We start from the raw sequence: 16,055 nt of genomic DNA, 5'->3' as shown, positions 1-16,055 counted from the left end.
ATGAAAGTGTCATTTTTCTAACAAGAAGGGCGACTAACCAAGAAAAAGTAGTGTAAGAAAAAGCAACTTAATCCCCCCTGAACCATTTTCATTAAGAGACATAAAACTTTAAGTGTACTAGCTTTCTTAAAAGTATTTTAGGGCTTCCCTGGTGGCACAGTGGTTGAGAATCTGCCTGCTAATGCAGGGGACACGGGTTCGAGCCCTGGTCTGGGAAGATCCCACATGCTGCGGAGCAACTAGGCCCGTGAGCCACAACTACTGAGCCTGCGTGTCTGGAGCTTGTGCTCCGCAACAAGAGAGGCCGCGATAGTGAGAGGCCCACGCACCGTGATGAAGAGTGGCCCCCGCTTGCCACAACTAGAGAAAGCCCTCACACTGAAACGAAGACCCAACACAGCCAAAAATAAATAAATAAATTACCAAAACTCCTACCCCCACCATCTAAAAAAAAAAAGTATTTTATTAGAAAATATTTCAAACATACAGAAAAGTATGGAGAATAATGTAATTAATGCCCACGTATATCAAGCTTTAAGAAATCTTAAGATTTTTCTATACTTGCATTATATCTTTTTGAAAAGGAAGTAATGCATTGAAGACACAGTTGAAGCCCATTGTATCCTTTCCTTATCCTTTCACACCCTCCCTCCCAAGAGGCAACCACTAGCCAGAATTGGTAGTTGTTTTCTTTAGCCATATTTATTACTTTTATTTCAATCTATGCATCTATAAACAACATATTGCTTTGTTTTTGTAAATTTAGAAACTTTATGTAACTGGTATTAAGCCGTTGGTATTAATCTGCAACTTCATTTGTTCATTCAATGTTGTGTTTTTGAAGTGCATATGTTTATATATGTAACTTCAGTCTGTTCACTTCCATGACAGTGTAGCATTCCGTTGTACAAATATACCACAGTGTATTTTTCCATTTTCTTCTTGATCACCATTTGGGATCCCAATATCTTGCTGTTACAAACATGCTTCAGTGAATATTCTTGTACATGTATGAGAGTTTCTCTAGGGTATATGATTGGGTGGAATTGCTGGGTGGTAGGGCACACACATCATCAGTTTTATTGGGTAGCACCACCCTGTTTCCAAAGGGGGTTGTACCAATTCACACTCTCACCATCTGTATCTGTGTTTCCCTGTTGCTCCATATCCTTGCTAACTCTTGGCATTTCACACTTTAAAATTTTCCCCAATTTGATGTGTGCAATATGCTTTGTTAATGTTGCTTTCATTGGCTTCTCCCTGATGAATTTTGAGAAGTATCTTTTCACATGTGTCTTACCATTTGGGTTTCTTCTTCTTGCATTAGCTTTTTAAGTTTATACACAATATTTACTCTGTGAAAGACCATGAATAACAAAATATGTATTTCTGTTCCATATTATTATAACCAGTGTTTGGAACTAGAAGGAAAAATATGAGAAAGGAGGCATGAAATCAAGGGGAATATATACATATGTATGAAAAATATGTACATGAAAGTGGAGAAAGAGGGAGAGAAGAGTGACTCTAAGGACCAGAGAGAAAGATGGGGGAAATGGAAGGGAAATGCAATCAGTGTTAGTTGAACGCTGTGTGAATGTAGCTAGTTTTGAAGTGAGGCACACTGCCCTAGAGCTTGGCTTTGAAGTCAGACTACCTGGGTTCAAATCTACCATTTCCTAGCTGGGGACCTGGAGCATATTATTTCTCATGGCCTTGGTTCCCTCATCTATAAAACTGGCATAATAAGAGTATCTCCCTATTAAATGGATTACACATACGTTAGTATAGAGGGTCAGCGTTCAGATCACGTTAGCCATTCTTAACACGGCTCTTAGCAGTTTCACAGCTCTAATGGTAGAATCATAGCTCCTTAGAACTGAAGAGAGCTACTCAAGCAAACGAGTAGCCAAGCCTGGGCTCTGCCACCTAGCATTTAGAGCTGCGCCGTTCAGTATGGTAGCCACACTCCAGCTGTGGCTGTTGAACACTTGAAATGTGGCCCGATTGAATGGAGATGTGCTGTGAGTGTGAAATACACGTGGGATTTTGAAGCTTTAGCATGAAAAAAAAGAATGCAAATTATCTCAATAATTTAAAAATTCAATTACATGATAATATTTTGGATATATTGAGTTAAGTAAGTAAAATATATTACTGAAGTTAGTTTACTTGTTTTTTATACCCTTTTTAGTGTGGTTACTAGAAAATTTTCAGTTACTTGGTTCACATTATATTTCCACTGGGCAGCACTGATTTAGAGGCTCTGAGGCAGAACTGATATGCTACCCATAGCGGGTATCAGTCTGTCCCATGTAGCATTCCTTCCTACAAACGTACTAAAGTGTTGATAAGAACATCATGCAGACAGCCAGGTGAAAATTCAAACCCAGAAACAGAGGGAACTTACGGCCAGATGTTCTTCATCTCAGATGACTGATTTGACTTCGTGACACGGAAGTCCCTTAAACGTGGACAGGGAATCAGAAGGGACACCCTGATACAGCCATCTCTACCAGTAGGGAATGAGACTTGAATCCAGGTCTTCGTGAAATCTGGGTGATGTTTGTGACGTGTCAAAGAAACAGCCTAGGATTAAGTACAAGTATACATTTGAGTTACGAGAGAGAATAAAAGGTCTGTCTTCTGATATGCAGGTATAAGCACAATGTGGTAAAATAGACATATTTATGACCCGGGTAAAGGCCTGACAAAAAGATGGGTAATTTTAGGAGGGTTGAATAGCTGAATGTTGGTAGAAGAAATACTAGGACCTGAGGGATAAATACTGTTTGTTTCTAAACCAGAAAGGTAGGCTTTGTAACAATCATCTGGTGCTCCCTTGGAACTAAGACTTAGGAGAGGAAAGCTAAAATTTGTTTTCTGGTAGGGAAAATTTTGTTTTAAAATTCACAATATTTTCTGCTCTCAATTACATCTGGGTTTCCTCCTCCCTGGCATTCTGTAGCATCTGAGTCTCTCTTAATCTTCAAAAGATACCTGTTTGTGCAGTCTCTAGGTGATGGTTCTTTGCGTTCTTAAATCTATATGTTTGACTTCCCCCTACTTTCCTGGGCAAAGACTATGCCTCTCACTTCCTTGAAGACCTGAGTCATAGATTTAGAAGTAAATATGACATTAGAGGGGATTTGGAAATAAGAACTGCTAATATTTTTCTAGTGCTTTGCAATTTACAGAGCACCTTCAAATTCACTTGATTCTCCCAACCACCTCATAAGGTGGGTAGAGAAGTATTATTATTATGTTGTTGTTAGCCTCATTTTACAGAGTAGTGGCTTTTGGTAGCTGGGCCAGTAGGTGCTGAAATCAGAATCAAATCTGGGTCTTCTGACCATGAATCCCACTGTCCTTCCCAGACCTCATTCATTTCACTCCAGAGCATTTAGCCCAGGACATCCTGCTACTGGGGAGTGAGATGTCTGCTGCCTTGGCGTCTTAGCACCACCAAACTGATTTTGTTTGGTTCTTACTGATGTAAGGGGCTTGAACCTTTTCAGGTAAGCTGCCTGGATGAAGTTAGTAGAATTAGGATTCAAATAATTTTAAGCTTGATAAACTAAGCCACAATTTACCAGTGGCTCTCAATCTTAACAGCCTATAACAATAACCGTAGGTCCTGGGGAGTTTTTTAAAAATACCTGTGCCTGGTCCCACCTCCAACTAATGAAATCAGAATGAGGGTAGAAGAGACATTCTCTCTCTCTTTGTTTTAGGGATTATTATGTTCTTGTTTTCTATCATTAGTATGGTTGATGGTATTTCTTCTTCAGTTAAAGAGAAAAAACATCGTAAGTTCTATGATTAAATTAAATTTCTAGCACACTTTTATCCATGAAAGTCTCCTGCTGCCTTTTTTTTTTTTCTTCTAAACACGGTTCCTGTTTTTTAGCTGTCAGCTGGCCTTGGCCTCACAGAGATTGGTCAGCCTCTGCTTACACTTGACTCACGTTCTCGGCCCTTGTCTCAGAGCCACCTCCTTTGCACTTCCCCTCCTCTGCCTTACTTTCTAGTTTCTTTGAGCTTCCTTCCTTGTTGTCCTAAGGCTAAAACAGGCTCCTCTTACTGCATCTGCAAAGATATCATAGATATTTTCTCCTCCTCTCCTTTTGCAGTCCTTTTATAAAACTTCCCATCTCTGACCAGAAGACTGATCAAAATCCAGATTCCAAAAAAAAGGAAGCTCATATTGGGTGTTGTAGTGGTTCAGTTGTAGCTTGGTGGACGTGTACACATGGAGAATTGTGCAGGTGTCATGGGCGGAGGGCATACTCTACTTTCTGGGAATCTGTTCCTGTGGAGCTTCTGCTCCATGATTGTGATGTGGCTCCCAGCTAGCTGAGCACGGGCACCTCCCTGAGTATGACCGGGCTCTGGCTCGTGTATCAGCCTGTATGCCCACCCCATAGTATGAGCGAGCCGTGAGCAGCCTACATAGGCTTCATGTTGTGTCTGTCCAAAAGCTCCATGGAACCTGGCTTCTTCCTACCAAAATATTTGGCTAGTTCCAGAGAAATAATTGGGATTCTTGGATAAAACGGATTTCTGCTAATCCCTTTAGCCCAGATCAAATCTCATCAGAGCTCAACTTTACTGGCCTCTAGTATATGCTTGTTGGAAGGCTGCTCATCGCTAACAGTTTTCCAAGAAGGATGTTGTGTGCCCTGTGAGATAAATATGCTTAATGACTAAAAATAAAATAATGTATATGATTCTATATTTTATATTCAGGAATGTAACATTCCGGAACACGAACACACACACACACACATGCATACACACCCCTGAAAAGTTCTTCATTCTTCAGAACCTACATATCTATAGTTCTGGAGAATCTCAGCTTTCTTACAACTGTATCTCCTACCCAGTGAGACACTGTTATTTCTCATCTGATCTTGGCCCGATTCTTGTGACATCCTCAGCTCCTGACCTTGCTCCTTCTACTGCATTCAACGTCTTCTCCTTGTTTGGTGGCTGGAAAGCACATGACTAACAGAAAGGAAAAAGCAAAACAAAATGTGTTGGTTGTACCCAGCAAATGAGAGCACAAGATACAGCATCTGACTTCACATCAGCAGAATTGCATTATGCCTCTAACCTGTGCTGTTTGGTTCCAGGAGCTCGTGTGAATGCCAAGGACAACATGTGGCTGACCCCACTGCACCGGGCTGTTGCCTCCAGAAGTGAAGTGAGTGATTATCTTATTTAATCTAGCACCTCCAGTTCCTAGAAAGAGAAAAATGCTTTCTGCTGAATTAGGGATTCTCACTGGTGAGTAAAAGGCTTTTACTTGTAATGCAAGAGGGTTACCAAGTTGAACAGCTGTTTGTTCAAGCACCTCCTGTGTGTCAGCCATGGTGCTAGGGGCTGACTGGGGTGGTCCAAGATGGACGGTGTGATCCTTGACTTCAGTGAGTTCTCAGTCTGAAGGGGGTGCAAACAGGTAAGCAGATCTGTACAGTACCATAACTGAATTGGAGGAGGAAGCAAATAACTGTCTTCTTGAATAGACGAAGTCTTCCAAGAAGACATGTCAGTTGAGCTAGTCCTTAGAGGATGATAGGGACTTATCAGGCCAGGAAAAGGAGAGAGGGCTGAGGCAGGAGGAGAAACATGCTGTAGGACAAGGGTCATGGAAGTGATTGAATGGTGGGTTCAGTTGGATGTAGCTGGAACACAGGGTGTAGTAGAAGATAAGTCTGATAGTAGAGGCTGGGTCCAATAGCAGAGGGCTGGGTGTCCTCTGAGCAGCGGGGAGTGTTGACAGCAGAGATAAGTTGTGAACCTGACAGGATTTGGAACCTGTGAGGGTGAGATGGAAAAGAAGCCATTGGGTGAATGGTAACACCATTACCATTGGTAACCCAATGGAAGGCAGAGGCAAAGGAGCAAGGGTTGGGGAAGTTGATCATTTCTGTTTGAACATGCTGAGTTTGGCAAACATGTCACTGGAATGTAAGCACCATGATGGCAGGGATTTTGTTTTGTTTCCTGATGTAACCCAAGCCTGGTACATTGTAGGTGTTCAAGAAAGAATTTATTTTGAATGCTGGAAATTTGGGTGAGGATGGCAAATATGTCTTTTAATTGGAACATTTTGTCCATTTACATTTAAAGTAATTATTGATAGGTATGTACTTAATGCCATTTCATTAATTGTTTTCTGGTTGTTTTTGTTGTTCTTTTTTGTTTTTTTTCTTCTTTTGCTCTCTTTCATTGTGATTTGATGACTTTGTTTAGTGTTATGTTTAGATTCTTTTCTATTTTTCTACGTGTATCTGTTGTAGGTTTTTGGTTTGTGGTTACCATATATGTATATGTTGATGATCTCTTAATTTCAAACATATTCTAACAACTCCGAATTTTTCCTCCCCCTGCTATATTTAATGTTTTTGACATCATATTTTACATCTTTTTGTTTTGTGTATCCCTTAACTACTTATTGTGGATATAGACGATTTTGCTACTTTTGTCTTTTAGCCTTTCTACTAGCTTTATAAGTGGTTGATCTACTACCTTTAGTTTATGTTTGCCTTTACCAATGAGATTTTTCCTTTCATAGTCTTCGTATTTCTACTTGTGGCCTTTTCTTTTCCACTAAGAGAAGTCCTGTGAACATTTCTTGTAAAGCTGGGTTACTGGTGCTGAATTCTTTTAGCTTTTGCTTCTCTGTAAAACTCTTTGTCTGTCCTTCAAATCTGAATGATAACCTTGCCAGGTAGAGTATTCTCAGTTGTACATTTTTTCCTTTCATTGCTTTGAATATAAAGTGCTACTCCCTTCTGGCCTGCCAAGTTTCTGCTGAAAGTCAGCTGATTATCATATCCCTTGTACATAACTAGCTGCTTTTCTCTTGCTGCTTTTATTTTTTATTATTATTTTTAATTTTTTAATATATTTTTAGAAATTTATTTTATTGAAGTATAGTTGATTTACAATGTTATGCTACTTTTTGCTCTATAGCAAAGTGATTCAGTTATACATATATGTATATATATATATATGTTCTTTTTCATATTCTTTTCCATTTTGGTTTATCACAGGATATTGAATATAGTTCCCTGTGCTATACAGTAGGACCTTGTTGTTTATCCATTCTATATATAATAGTTTGCATTTGCTAATCCCAAATTCCCAATCCATCCCTCCCCACCCGCTCCCCCTCCCTCTCCCCCAGCAAGCTATTGCTAAAGATTCTCTTTTTTTCTTTAATTTTTGTCATTTTAATTACATTGTGTCTTGGTGTGGACCTCTTTGGGTTTACTTTGTTTGGGATTCCTGGACCTGGATATCTGTTTCCTTCCCCAGGTTAAGGGAGTTTTTAGCTATTACTTCTCTGCCCCTTTCTCTTTCTCTTCTCCTTCTGGGACTCCTATATTGGAAATGTTAGTACACTTGATGTTGTCCCAGAGGTCTCTTAAACTATCCTCATTTTTTAAAATTCTTTTTTTCTCTTTTCTGTTCAGCTTGGGTGATTTCCACTACTCTGACTTCCAGATTGCTGATCCATTCCTCTGTGTCATCTAACCTACTGTTGATTCCTTCTAGTATATTTTTCATTTCAGTTATTGTATTCTTCAGCTTTGTTTGGTTCTTCTTTATATCTTCTAACTCTTTGTTAAAATGCTCGCTGTGTTCATCCATTCTTCTCCTAAGTTCATTGGGCATCTTTATGATCATTACCTTGAACTATTTATTGGGTTGATTGCTTATCTCTACCTCATTTAGTTCTCTTTCTGAGGTTTTGTCTTGTTTCTTCATTTGGAACATACTCCTCTATCTCCTCATTTTGCCTAATTCTCTGTGTTTATTTCTATGTATTAGGTAGGTCAGTTACATTTCCTGATCTTAGAGAAGTGGCCTTATGTAGGAGATGCCCTATGGGGTCCAACAGCATGCTTCCCTCTGGTCACCAGAGCTATATGCTCTAGGGGTGCCCCCATCTGGGCTGTGGGCCCCCCTCTGTTGGAGCGGGTCCAATTATTGTGGGTTTGCTGGGAGGCGGGGCTGGCTCCCACTTGGTAGGCTGTGAGGTTCTGCCTCATGGAGTAGCTGTGGGCCCACTGGAGGATGGGTAGTTTCCCCAAGCAGTTAGCTGTGCAGCCTTGGGGTTGTCGAGCTGGTGCTGGAGGGCAGGTAAGTCCCCCAGCACTAATAGGCTATCAGGAGGATTCCAGAATGGCACTTGGCAGTGCTGACATCATTGTAGAATGAACTCCCCCAAATGGCTGCCACCAGTGTCTTTATCCTCAGATGGAGTCCCGGTTGCCTTCTGCCTCTCTGAGAGGCTCTCCAAGAATAGCAAGTAGGTCTGACCCAGGCTCCTTTTAAACTACTGCCTCTGCACTGGGACTTGGAGTGTGTGAGATTTTCTACATGCCCTTTAGGAGCAGTCTGGTTCCTAAGCTCTCTGGCTCTCCTGAACACAAGCCCCACTGGTTTTCAAAGCAGAACTTCTGGGAGCCCATCTTCCTGATGCAGGATCCTGGGCTGGGGAGCCCAATGTGCAGCTTGGACCCCTTGCTTCTTGGGGAGGACCTCTGCCATTGTGATATTCTTCCCACTTCTGGGTTGCTGACCCAGGTGTATGGGTCCTGAGTATACTGCATCTTAGCCCCTCCCATCCATCTCATTGTAGTTCCTTCTTTATATCTTTAGTTGTGGGAAATCTTTTCTGCTGTCTTCAGGTCATTCTCATAGATAGTTGCTCTGTAAATAGTTGCAATTTTGTTGTGCCATTGGGAGAAGGTGAGTTCAGGGTCTTCCCACTCTGCCATCTTGGCTACATCCCATCCTTCCTTTTGTGAATTCTATCCTATAGCCATTACTTTATGCCTCCCTTATAAAATAGCTGGGGAAAGGGAAGCATGCTTGAGAGGGGAAGAACAGAGAAGGTTTGGGCTGGTCTTTTGGAGTTTTGCTATTAGCACTTGCCAAAGAAGATACGTGTGTTCAGTAAGAGAGCTGGCACATCTGTCTATTGCTTAGACGGGGCAAACAGTGATATTCCTTACACAAATATGTTTTAAAAGCCATTTCTTCATTGAAAGGCTTATAAACTCTATATTGTCTTCAAAACCCCTGTGCTTCTAAAATGTGGGTAATTGATCTCTCTCAGGGCTTCAAGGTTCCGGGTTCAATCAGGGAAGCCGAACCACAATGAGAAATATAGATAGGACGTTTATTATAGGAATTAGAGCTTACACAGTTGTGTGAGCTGCTGAAGAAGTTTATGTAAGGCTATCCCCTTGGTTTCTGTGTGGTCCTAAAGTCACTGTAGGCCAGCAGGGTCTGCAGTTGAAAAGAAAAGCTAAACATGAAATGGGGGAAAACAGGGATAAACTGGAACCCCTGTCTGTCTCTCACTGCCTCTGCATCGTGGATGTGGGTGCCTTGCAGAAGGAGCTGTGTGCTTCACCTCTGAGCTTGCATGCACCTGGCCCAGGAATGGGAGAAACTGAAGAAGATATGGCAGGACCTGAAGACGCATCAACCTGGTACTGCCCTTTGCCAACACAGTGATGCAGCTGGTCAGTGACACCGTGCACAAGCTGCCTCAAACCTGGCACCCAACATGCCAGTCAGTCTGTGGTTTCACGTATGCCTTCCAAAACTCCTGCAGATTTCTCCAACACCAACCCTAAATGGAACAGTACAGCGGAGGGAACTCTGCAAAATGTCACTCAGCTTGGCTAACATAGCACAATATAAAACTACCATTGAAATTGTTTTTCTGTTTTAATTAAAAAGATCTTCTAGGCAGTAAGTTCTTTGCAATGAGTGGCATGCCTGTTGCTTGTCATTGTATGTTTAGCATCTAGCCTGCACAGGAAACAATTGTTTTTTGAGTGACTCATTAAAGACTGGGTTTTCCACGTAAGCTGTGTTAACCTGGTTCTCTGTAAAACTGCTAACGTGGAGCTAGTATACAGCACAGAGAACGCTGGTGGTAATCATCTTTCATGCATGCAAGGTAAACTAACTTGAAGTTTGTTTATGGGAGCGTGGCACTAAAGGCAAGTTAAGCCACTGGATCCTGCAAAATCAGAACAAGTTTCAAAAATAGCATGCAATAAGATATCAGGTTAAGTCAAAGTTATCAGTATACGTCAATATTTCTGAGCCTTCTTTCCATCAGGCAAATTTCATGTTTGGATTTCTATGCCTGGAAAAATAATGTTCATTTGCTAAATTCATTTCCTGAGCCTGTTATAGCAATAGGGGTGTCAGGTCATGATACTGATTAAACATCCACCCATGCTTGACATTATAAAAGCTCCTCTGCAGACAAGAAAGTAGATCAAGAAATGGTCATATCCCTTAAAAACGGTCCAAAATAGATTGGGTTGTGGAGATGAACCTTTAAGACTTAACTTGGTACTGACCAGGCTGCATTGTGTGCTCCCTTCGAGGCCCAGTCCCCGCCTCCTCCCGCCACCACCTGCTCCCCATGCCTGGGATTCCCAGGGAGGAAACACCAAACAGATAATCGGAGCCCACCAGTGCTGTGTTCTCACTGACCCGCCCAGGCCACCATTCATCCCCCTCTTTCTCTGACTGTTCCCACAGCTGTGAAGAAATGAAGAGAGTCTCATATGAAAATCTTAGGGAAACTTATTTTGCAATGCTAGATAACATACACGAGCGAGACTTGGGGCTGCCAGGGAGAATTATCTGAAGTGCTGCTGTGAATTATTTCACATCGTTTCCCCTGTTTAGCTTATTCTTATTGCTTTTTTGTTTCCCGTGGAAAAGAACAGCTGTAGGGGAAAGGAATGAAATGCGTGCCAACCTGGAGGGTTTGACACATGTTTATTGAAGCCCACTCTATGGAAGGCGCAGTGTTAAGTGTGGACCTTAAGGGGGTACAAAGTGTCCCTTCCTGGACACTGTGTGGAGGGCAGACAACCAGTACACAACCAGTACACAACCATAGAGCCTACTGTGGCCTGTGTCCAAATGCGTTTGACCTTTCACACATGCATTTTCTTCTCCAATGAACTGAGAGTAGCACCAAAGGATTTGCTGAACTTGTCGCTTTTCTGTTCTGGAGGCTATTTTGTGGTTAGAAATGTTGAAAATAGTTGTATCCTGTCTTTGGGGTGTAGAATGGAGGATATTGTGTTCAAATATGTATTGTCACGTGAACATTTATTGAGCACTTACTGTGTGCTAGGCAGTGTGCTAAGCACTTTCTGCACATTATTCCATTTTAGCCTCTGAATCACTCTCTGAGATTGACACCGTTATTAATCCTAATTTAGGAAACGTGATCTCAGAGAAGTTAAGGAACAAGCCTAAGACACCACAGCCAGTAAGTGGAGGAGGGTGTAACCCGAAAACCTGCTCTCCTAACTGCCGTGCTCCACTGCTGCCCTCACATCACATGGGCACCCCTAGGGATACTGGTCCAACTAATAAGATGCATCTATTTTTGTGTCTGTGCAGACAAAAGTCTGACAGGTATAAAAATGCTTCCCAGATCTGATCAGGAGAAGCATTTTATTTTATAGCTTAAATTTTAAACATCACATTTTCCCCTTCCCTCTGAAAAACGTTGTCATTATGGTGGGCTAAATGCTAATAGACAGGAGAATTGGAAAAATTATATGGGAGACTTGAATGTTATTGCTTTCCATAAATTATCTTTATGATTATAAAATGATGATCACATATAGAACATATATCGTACCTGGAATGGGAAGAAAGTAAGCATCTTATAACCTATTAGAAGGTAGATGAGTAGTATTCAGATTTAGTGTGCATTGAGATCATCTGCAGTGCTTGTTAAGTACCTGTTCTAACACCGCTATATATAAAATAGATAACCAACAAGGACCTACTGTATAGCACAGGGAACTATACTCAATATTTTGTAATTTCATGTATATATATAGCTGAATCACTTTGCTGTACACTTGAAACTAACACAACGTTGTAAATCAACTATACTTCAATTTAAAAAATAAATTAAAAAAATTATACACACACACAAAGTACCTCTTCTAGAACCTCACCCCCAGTGATTTTGATGAAGCCTGTAATTGAGCCTGGAAATCTGTATTTCAGAAAGAAGATTCTGATGCATGTGGTCTACATACCACACTTTGAGACCAGAGATTAAAGATTGGAAATACTTTAGTATTTGGCCTTCCCAATGTTTAAAGCCAGTGGTTCTTTTTTTTTTTAATACTTATCTATTTTATTATATTATTTATTTTCTTTATTTTTTGGCTGCGTCTGGTCTTAGTTGCGGCACGCGGGATCTTCGTTGAGGTGTCCCGGATCTTTTTTGCTGCGGTGTGTGGGCCCTTCCTTGCGGCGCGCAGCCTTCTCTCTAGTTGTGGCGCGCCGGCTTCAGGGCGTCTGGGCTCTGTAATTTGTGGCACGCGGGCTCTCTCGTTGAGGCAGGCGAGCTCAGTAGTTGAAGTGTGCGGGCTTAGTTGGCCCGCGGCATGTGGGATCTTAGTTCCTCGACCAAGGATCAAACCCGCGTCCCCTGCATTGGAAGGGAAGTTATTTACCACTGTACCGCCAGGGAAGTCCCCCAGTGGTTCTTGAACAGTTTGAATTCTTTCCCATCCCCAAGTCTTCCCTTTGTACTACTAGTTCTTAGAATAATTGTACTCTAATAATAATTATAATAATAAAGTGCAAGTTTAGTTTAATAATAGGTACTTTTAGAAGAATAATTTGATTAATTTGAACAAATTAGGCACCAATTTATACAATTCTTACAGGATATGAAATTACTATAATCAATAGAGGGTAAAAGCCCCAACTGGTTATTATTTTACATTAATAGAGTGAATGCCTTCGGGACTGGAGTGCAGCCTCAGGGACCTCAGCCCATGTAAATGTCTTGTTAATTTTCCTGCTGTATATAAAACAAAGTCATGTTAGTTTTTGCATATTATTACTTAGAGAGTTTGCTAATGATTATACCAATATATTTATTCTACCCAAATTTATTGAATATACGTTAGGTGCCAGATACCTGCCAGGCTTTGTGGCAAGTATAGAAAATTGTATGAGACTCAGACCCTGGTCTACAGCAACTTACCGTTTATAAAATTTGACATTGTTTATGCCTACAAGGACTCTGTATAGTCATAAAGCATTACTTTTCCATGAGTAATTTATGATCACTTAAATGCAATGCACATTTGAGAGTAAGGAAAACAAATATTGGAGGCAACAGTTTTTAAGGCACATGTATCCTATTTCTTCTCATCTTTTCCATGTGCCACAGTGTATGTTTCTACTTCTTATACAGGGTTGGAGTGACCTTTTATAAAAGGAGAAAGTCATAAAAAGTAGAAATAAAATGACTGCAGATGCCATCTCCAGTTCCCTCCTGTGTCACATCCCGTGACAGTTCCTCCCTCTGTCTGTTATTTCTGTGTCTCATATAGGACAGCCTACTGTGGAGTGTGATCCAACAAGGCCTACAGTCCTAAGGCTGAATGCTAACTAGGCTGATCCCTCCACTCAGGAGAAATGCCGGAATCCTCACACATGCTTGTTCATTAAAAAAGAAATCAAGGCTTTGAAGCAGCATTGCTCACAGTGTGGCTTGTGACTAGTCTAAGTCTTTTTGTCTTTCCTTTTGTGACATGAGTGAGCATTTAGCAACTTTTAGAGAAATGTGATAGAGTAATTTCATGCCTGCTAAATTAAATGATAAAATAATTGAGTTTATAATTTCTTTGTCTTTTTTCATTTTATTATTCTTCTAATTACTCATGATGAATTTGAAATAATAATAATTCAAAAAAAACCTGTCCCTTCACCACAGATAGTTTGAAAAGTACTGTTTTAGTATCTTTCTTGATTCAGAAATTGTTCAGCTTCCCTTCCCCCACATTAGCTTCTTTTTAACCTTGTAAGTTTCTGTCAGGCAAACTCCTAGCTGTTAATTTTTTAGCCAATGTGTGATACAGGAAAAGAAAGACTTCTTTTGATTACAAAAATCAGTAATTCCCTAAATAGCCATAGAATTACTTCCTCTTAAAACCAAGTTAAAATGCTTACAGGATTAAAATTTTTGAAAGAGAAATGCAACTTTGAAAAAGGAAATTGTAGTCTTTTTAAATCAAAGCTTCGTTTTTGTGAAAATATTGTATTACATTTCTATTAAATGTAGGAAGCCAGTTTGTCAGGCTAAAACTTCAGAGTTAAAAAATGTAAATAACTAAGGATGATTAACATTTCAAAGTATTTATGTCAGGGTGCTTGGCTGTTACTGTGTGCTGAGTAAGCTCTGACCTAGTAGAAAGTGCATGAGCCCTTAAACCCAGGCTGGCAAACCATCTTCAGCCATCTTCCCTATAAAATGAAGCTGCCTATCAAATGAGGGGGCAATCCAGATGACCCCTGAGGCCTTTTCTACTTCTAATATCCGGTATATCTGTGAATTTAATTCCATAATCATTTTATACTTGCATTTTCATTTTTTTAAAAAAGGTTAATCCTTGGAAATTGAATAAGAACCCCTCCTTTGTATACTAAGTATTCCTTGATAGAGTCCTTTCTTGTCAAGTAAGATGAAAACTGTTCAATTCACTATATAAGCAGATATAAAAGTAAAAATGGAGAATGGCAAAGTTAAAACATTTTATAAAATTGGAGAAATAAAAGTAACGGTTATTCTAGGTGTCCTTGAACTGTGAAAGTGAGCGTTGGTACAAAAGACACATGGTGTGGGCTTCCCTGGTGGCACAGTGGTTGAGAGTCTGCCTGCCAATGCAGGGGACACGGGTTCGTGCCCCGGTATGGGAAGATCCCACATGCCGCGGAGTGGCTGCGCCCATGAGCCATGGCCGCTGAGCCTGCGCGTCCGGAGCCTGTGCTCCGCAACGGGAGAGGCCACAACAGTGAGAGGCCCGCGTACTGCAGAAAAGACACGTGGTGAAATGGGCACTCACGTGGGAATTATGTAAAGTTCACGTGAAAAGAAATTTATTAGAGACCCTACCCACTTCTTTTTTTCCTGTCTGATCAATGAACTTGAACCTTTTCCTTTTCTAATTTTTTAGGTATAACCCAGATGTTGGTCAGGGGCATCTAGCCTTCTAAATGGATATGACTGACCAGAAACCACTTGTTCGAAGTCTGATATTCTCCCAACAATTCCAAAGAATTCCTGGAGATTTAAGTTTTGGTTGCCTGGCTCCACAAGCCTGCTCTTGCAGCAGTCATTGGGTTTATGCATCAGCTTTCTCCTCTTCCCTCTTGGCCTGTTGACTCTGTTCCCATCCAGATGTACACCTCCTCCCTGGGATGCAGGACCACGTCCTCTCTCCAGTCTCTCTGTCCTCATCCCTTCCTTCCTGCCAAGCTCTAAATGCTTCCCACTCTATTATGCAGAGCAATGCAACTCTGTTTGGCCCCCTCCCCAAATTCACTGTAGACCCACCATCACATAGCAAGAGCTGAACTCAGAGGCCTCTGATTCTTTTCATAGGACCTGCCCTCCTTAATAGACTATTTGGACTTAAAAATAGTATTTTTTCATGCTGGTAAATAACAAAATTTTATTTTAACCAGATTTGATAATTTATAGTTTGTGGTAATTCAAAAAGAGAGCTAGTCCAGGGGGTCTGCAAACTTTTTCCGTGAAGGGTGAGATAGTAAATATTTTAAGCTTTGATGGCTGCATGTGGTCTCTGTCACAAATACTCAACTCTGCTGTTATAATTTGAAAGCAACCATAGATAATATGTAAACAAATGAATGAGGCTGTGTTCCAATAAAATTTTATTTATAAAACCAAACCAAAATTTATCTGATTAAAATATTTTTAGAAGTATTGTCTACTTAAGAATACATTTTTTCCCCCACAAACTCTAAAAGCACTTATTTATATATAAACCATAACTGGCATATGAATGTATATTTTCTTTGCTTAAAGTATTGCTGTGTGTACAATGCAAATCATTCCTAAATATTCGTTTAAAAGTAGGGCCTCTCCTAGGTAGTATCTCATTCACCTAGTCGCAGTTACTCTAAGAGCAATCACATTTTGTTACCTTTAA

At 40.6% G+C, this 16,055-nt stretch overlaps 1 protein-coding gene across 2 annotated transcripts in view; it reads left to right on the top strand.

The window, feature by feature from the left end:
* ANKRD44 (ankyrin repeat domain 44) overlaps positions 1-16,055 on the top strand; it is a 307,899-nt gene that overhangs the window by 166,446 nt on the left and 125,398 nt on the right. For both annotated transcript variants that reach the window (XM_024763443.1, XM_024763444.1), the window contains one exon: positions 5,136-5,206. In XM_024763443.1, coding sequence (XP_024619211.1) covers positions 5,136-5,206 — 71 coding nt within the window. The remainder of the gene's footprint in view (positions 1-5,135; positions 5,207-16,055) is intronic.

The sequence above is a fragment of the Neophocaena asiaeorientalis genome, unplaced genomic scaffold (genome assembly GCF_003031525.2).
Source record: "Neophocaena asiaeorientalis asiaeorientalis breed wild unplaced genomic scaffold, Neophocaena_asiaeorientalis_V1.1 scaffold844, whole genome shotgun sequence".
Taxonomy (NCBI): Eukaryota; Metazoa; Chordata; class Mammalia; order Artiodactyla; family Phocoenidae; genus Neophocaena; species Neophocaena asiaeorientalis.
Note: the sequence above shows the minus strand (reverse complement) of the source record. Positions and strands in the feature narration are given on the sequence as shown.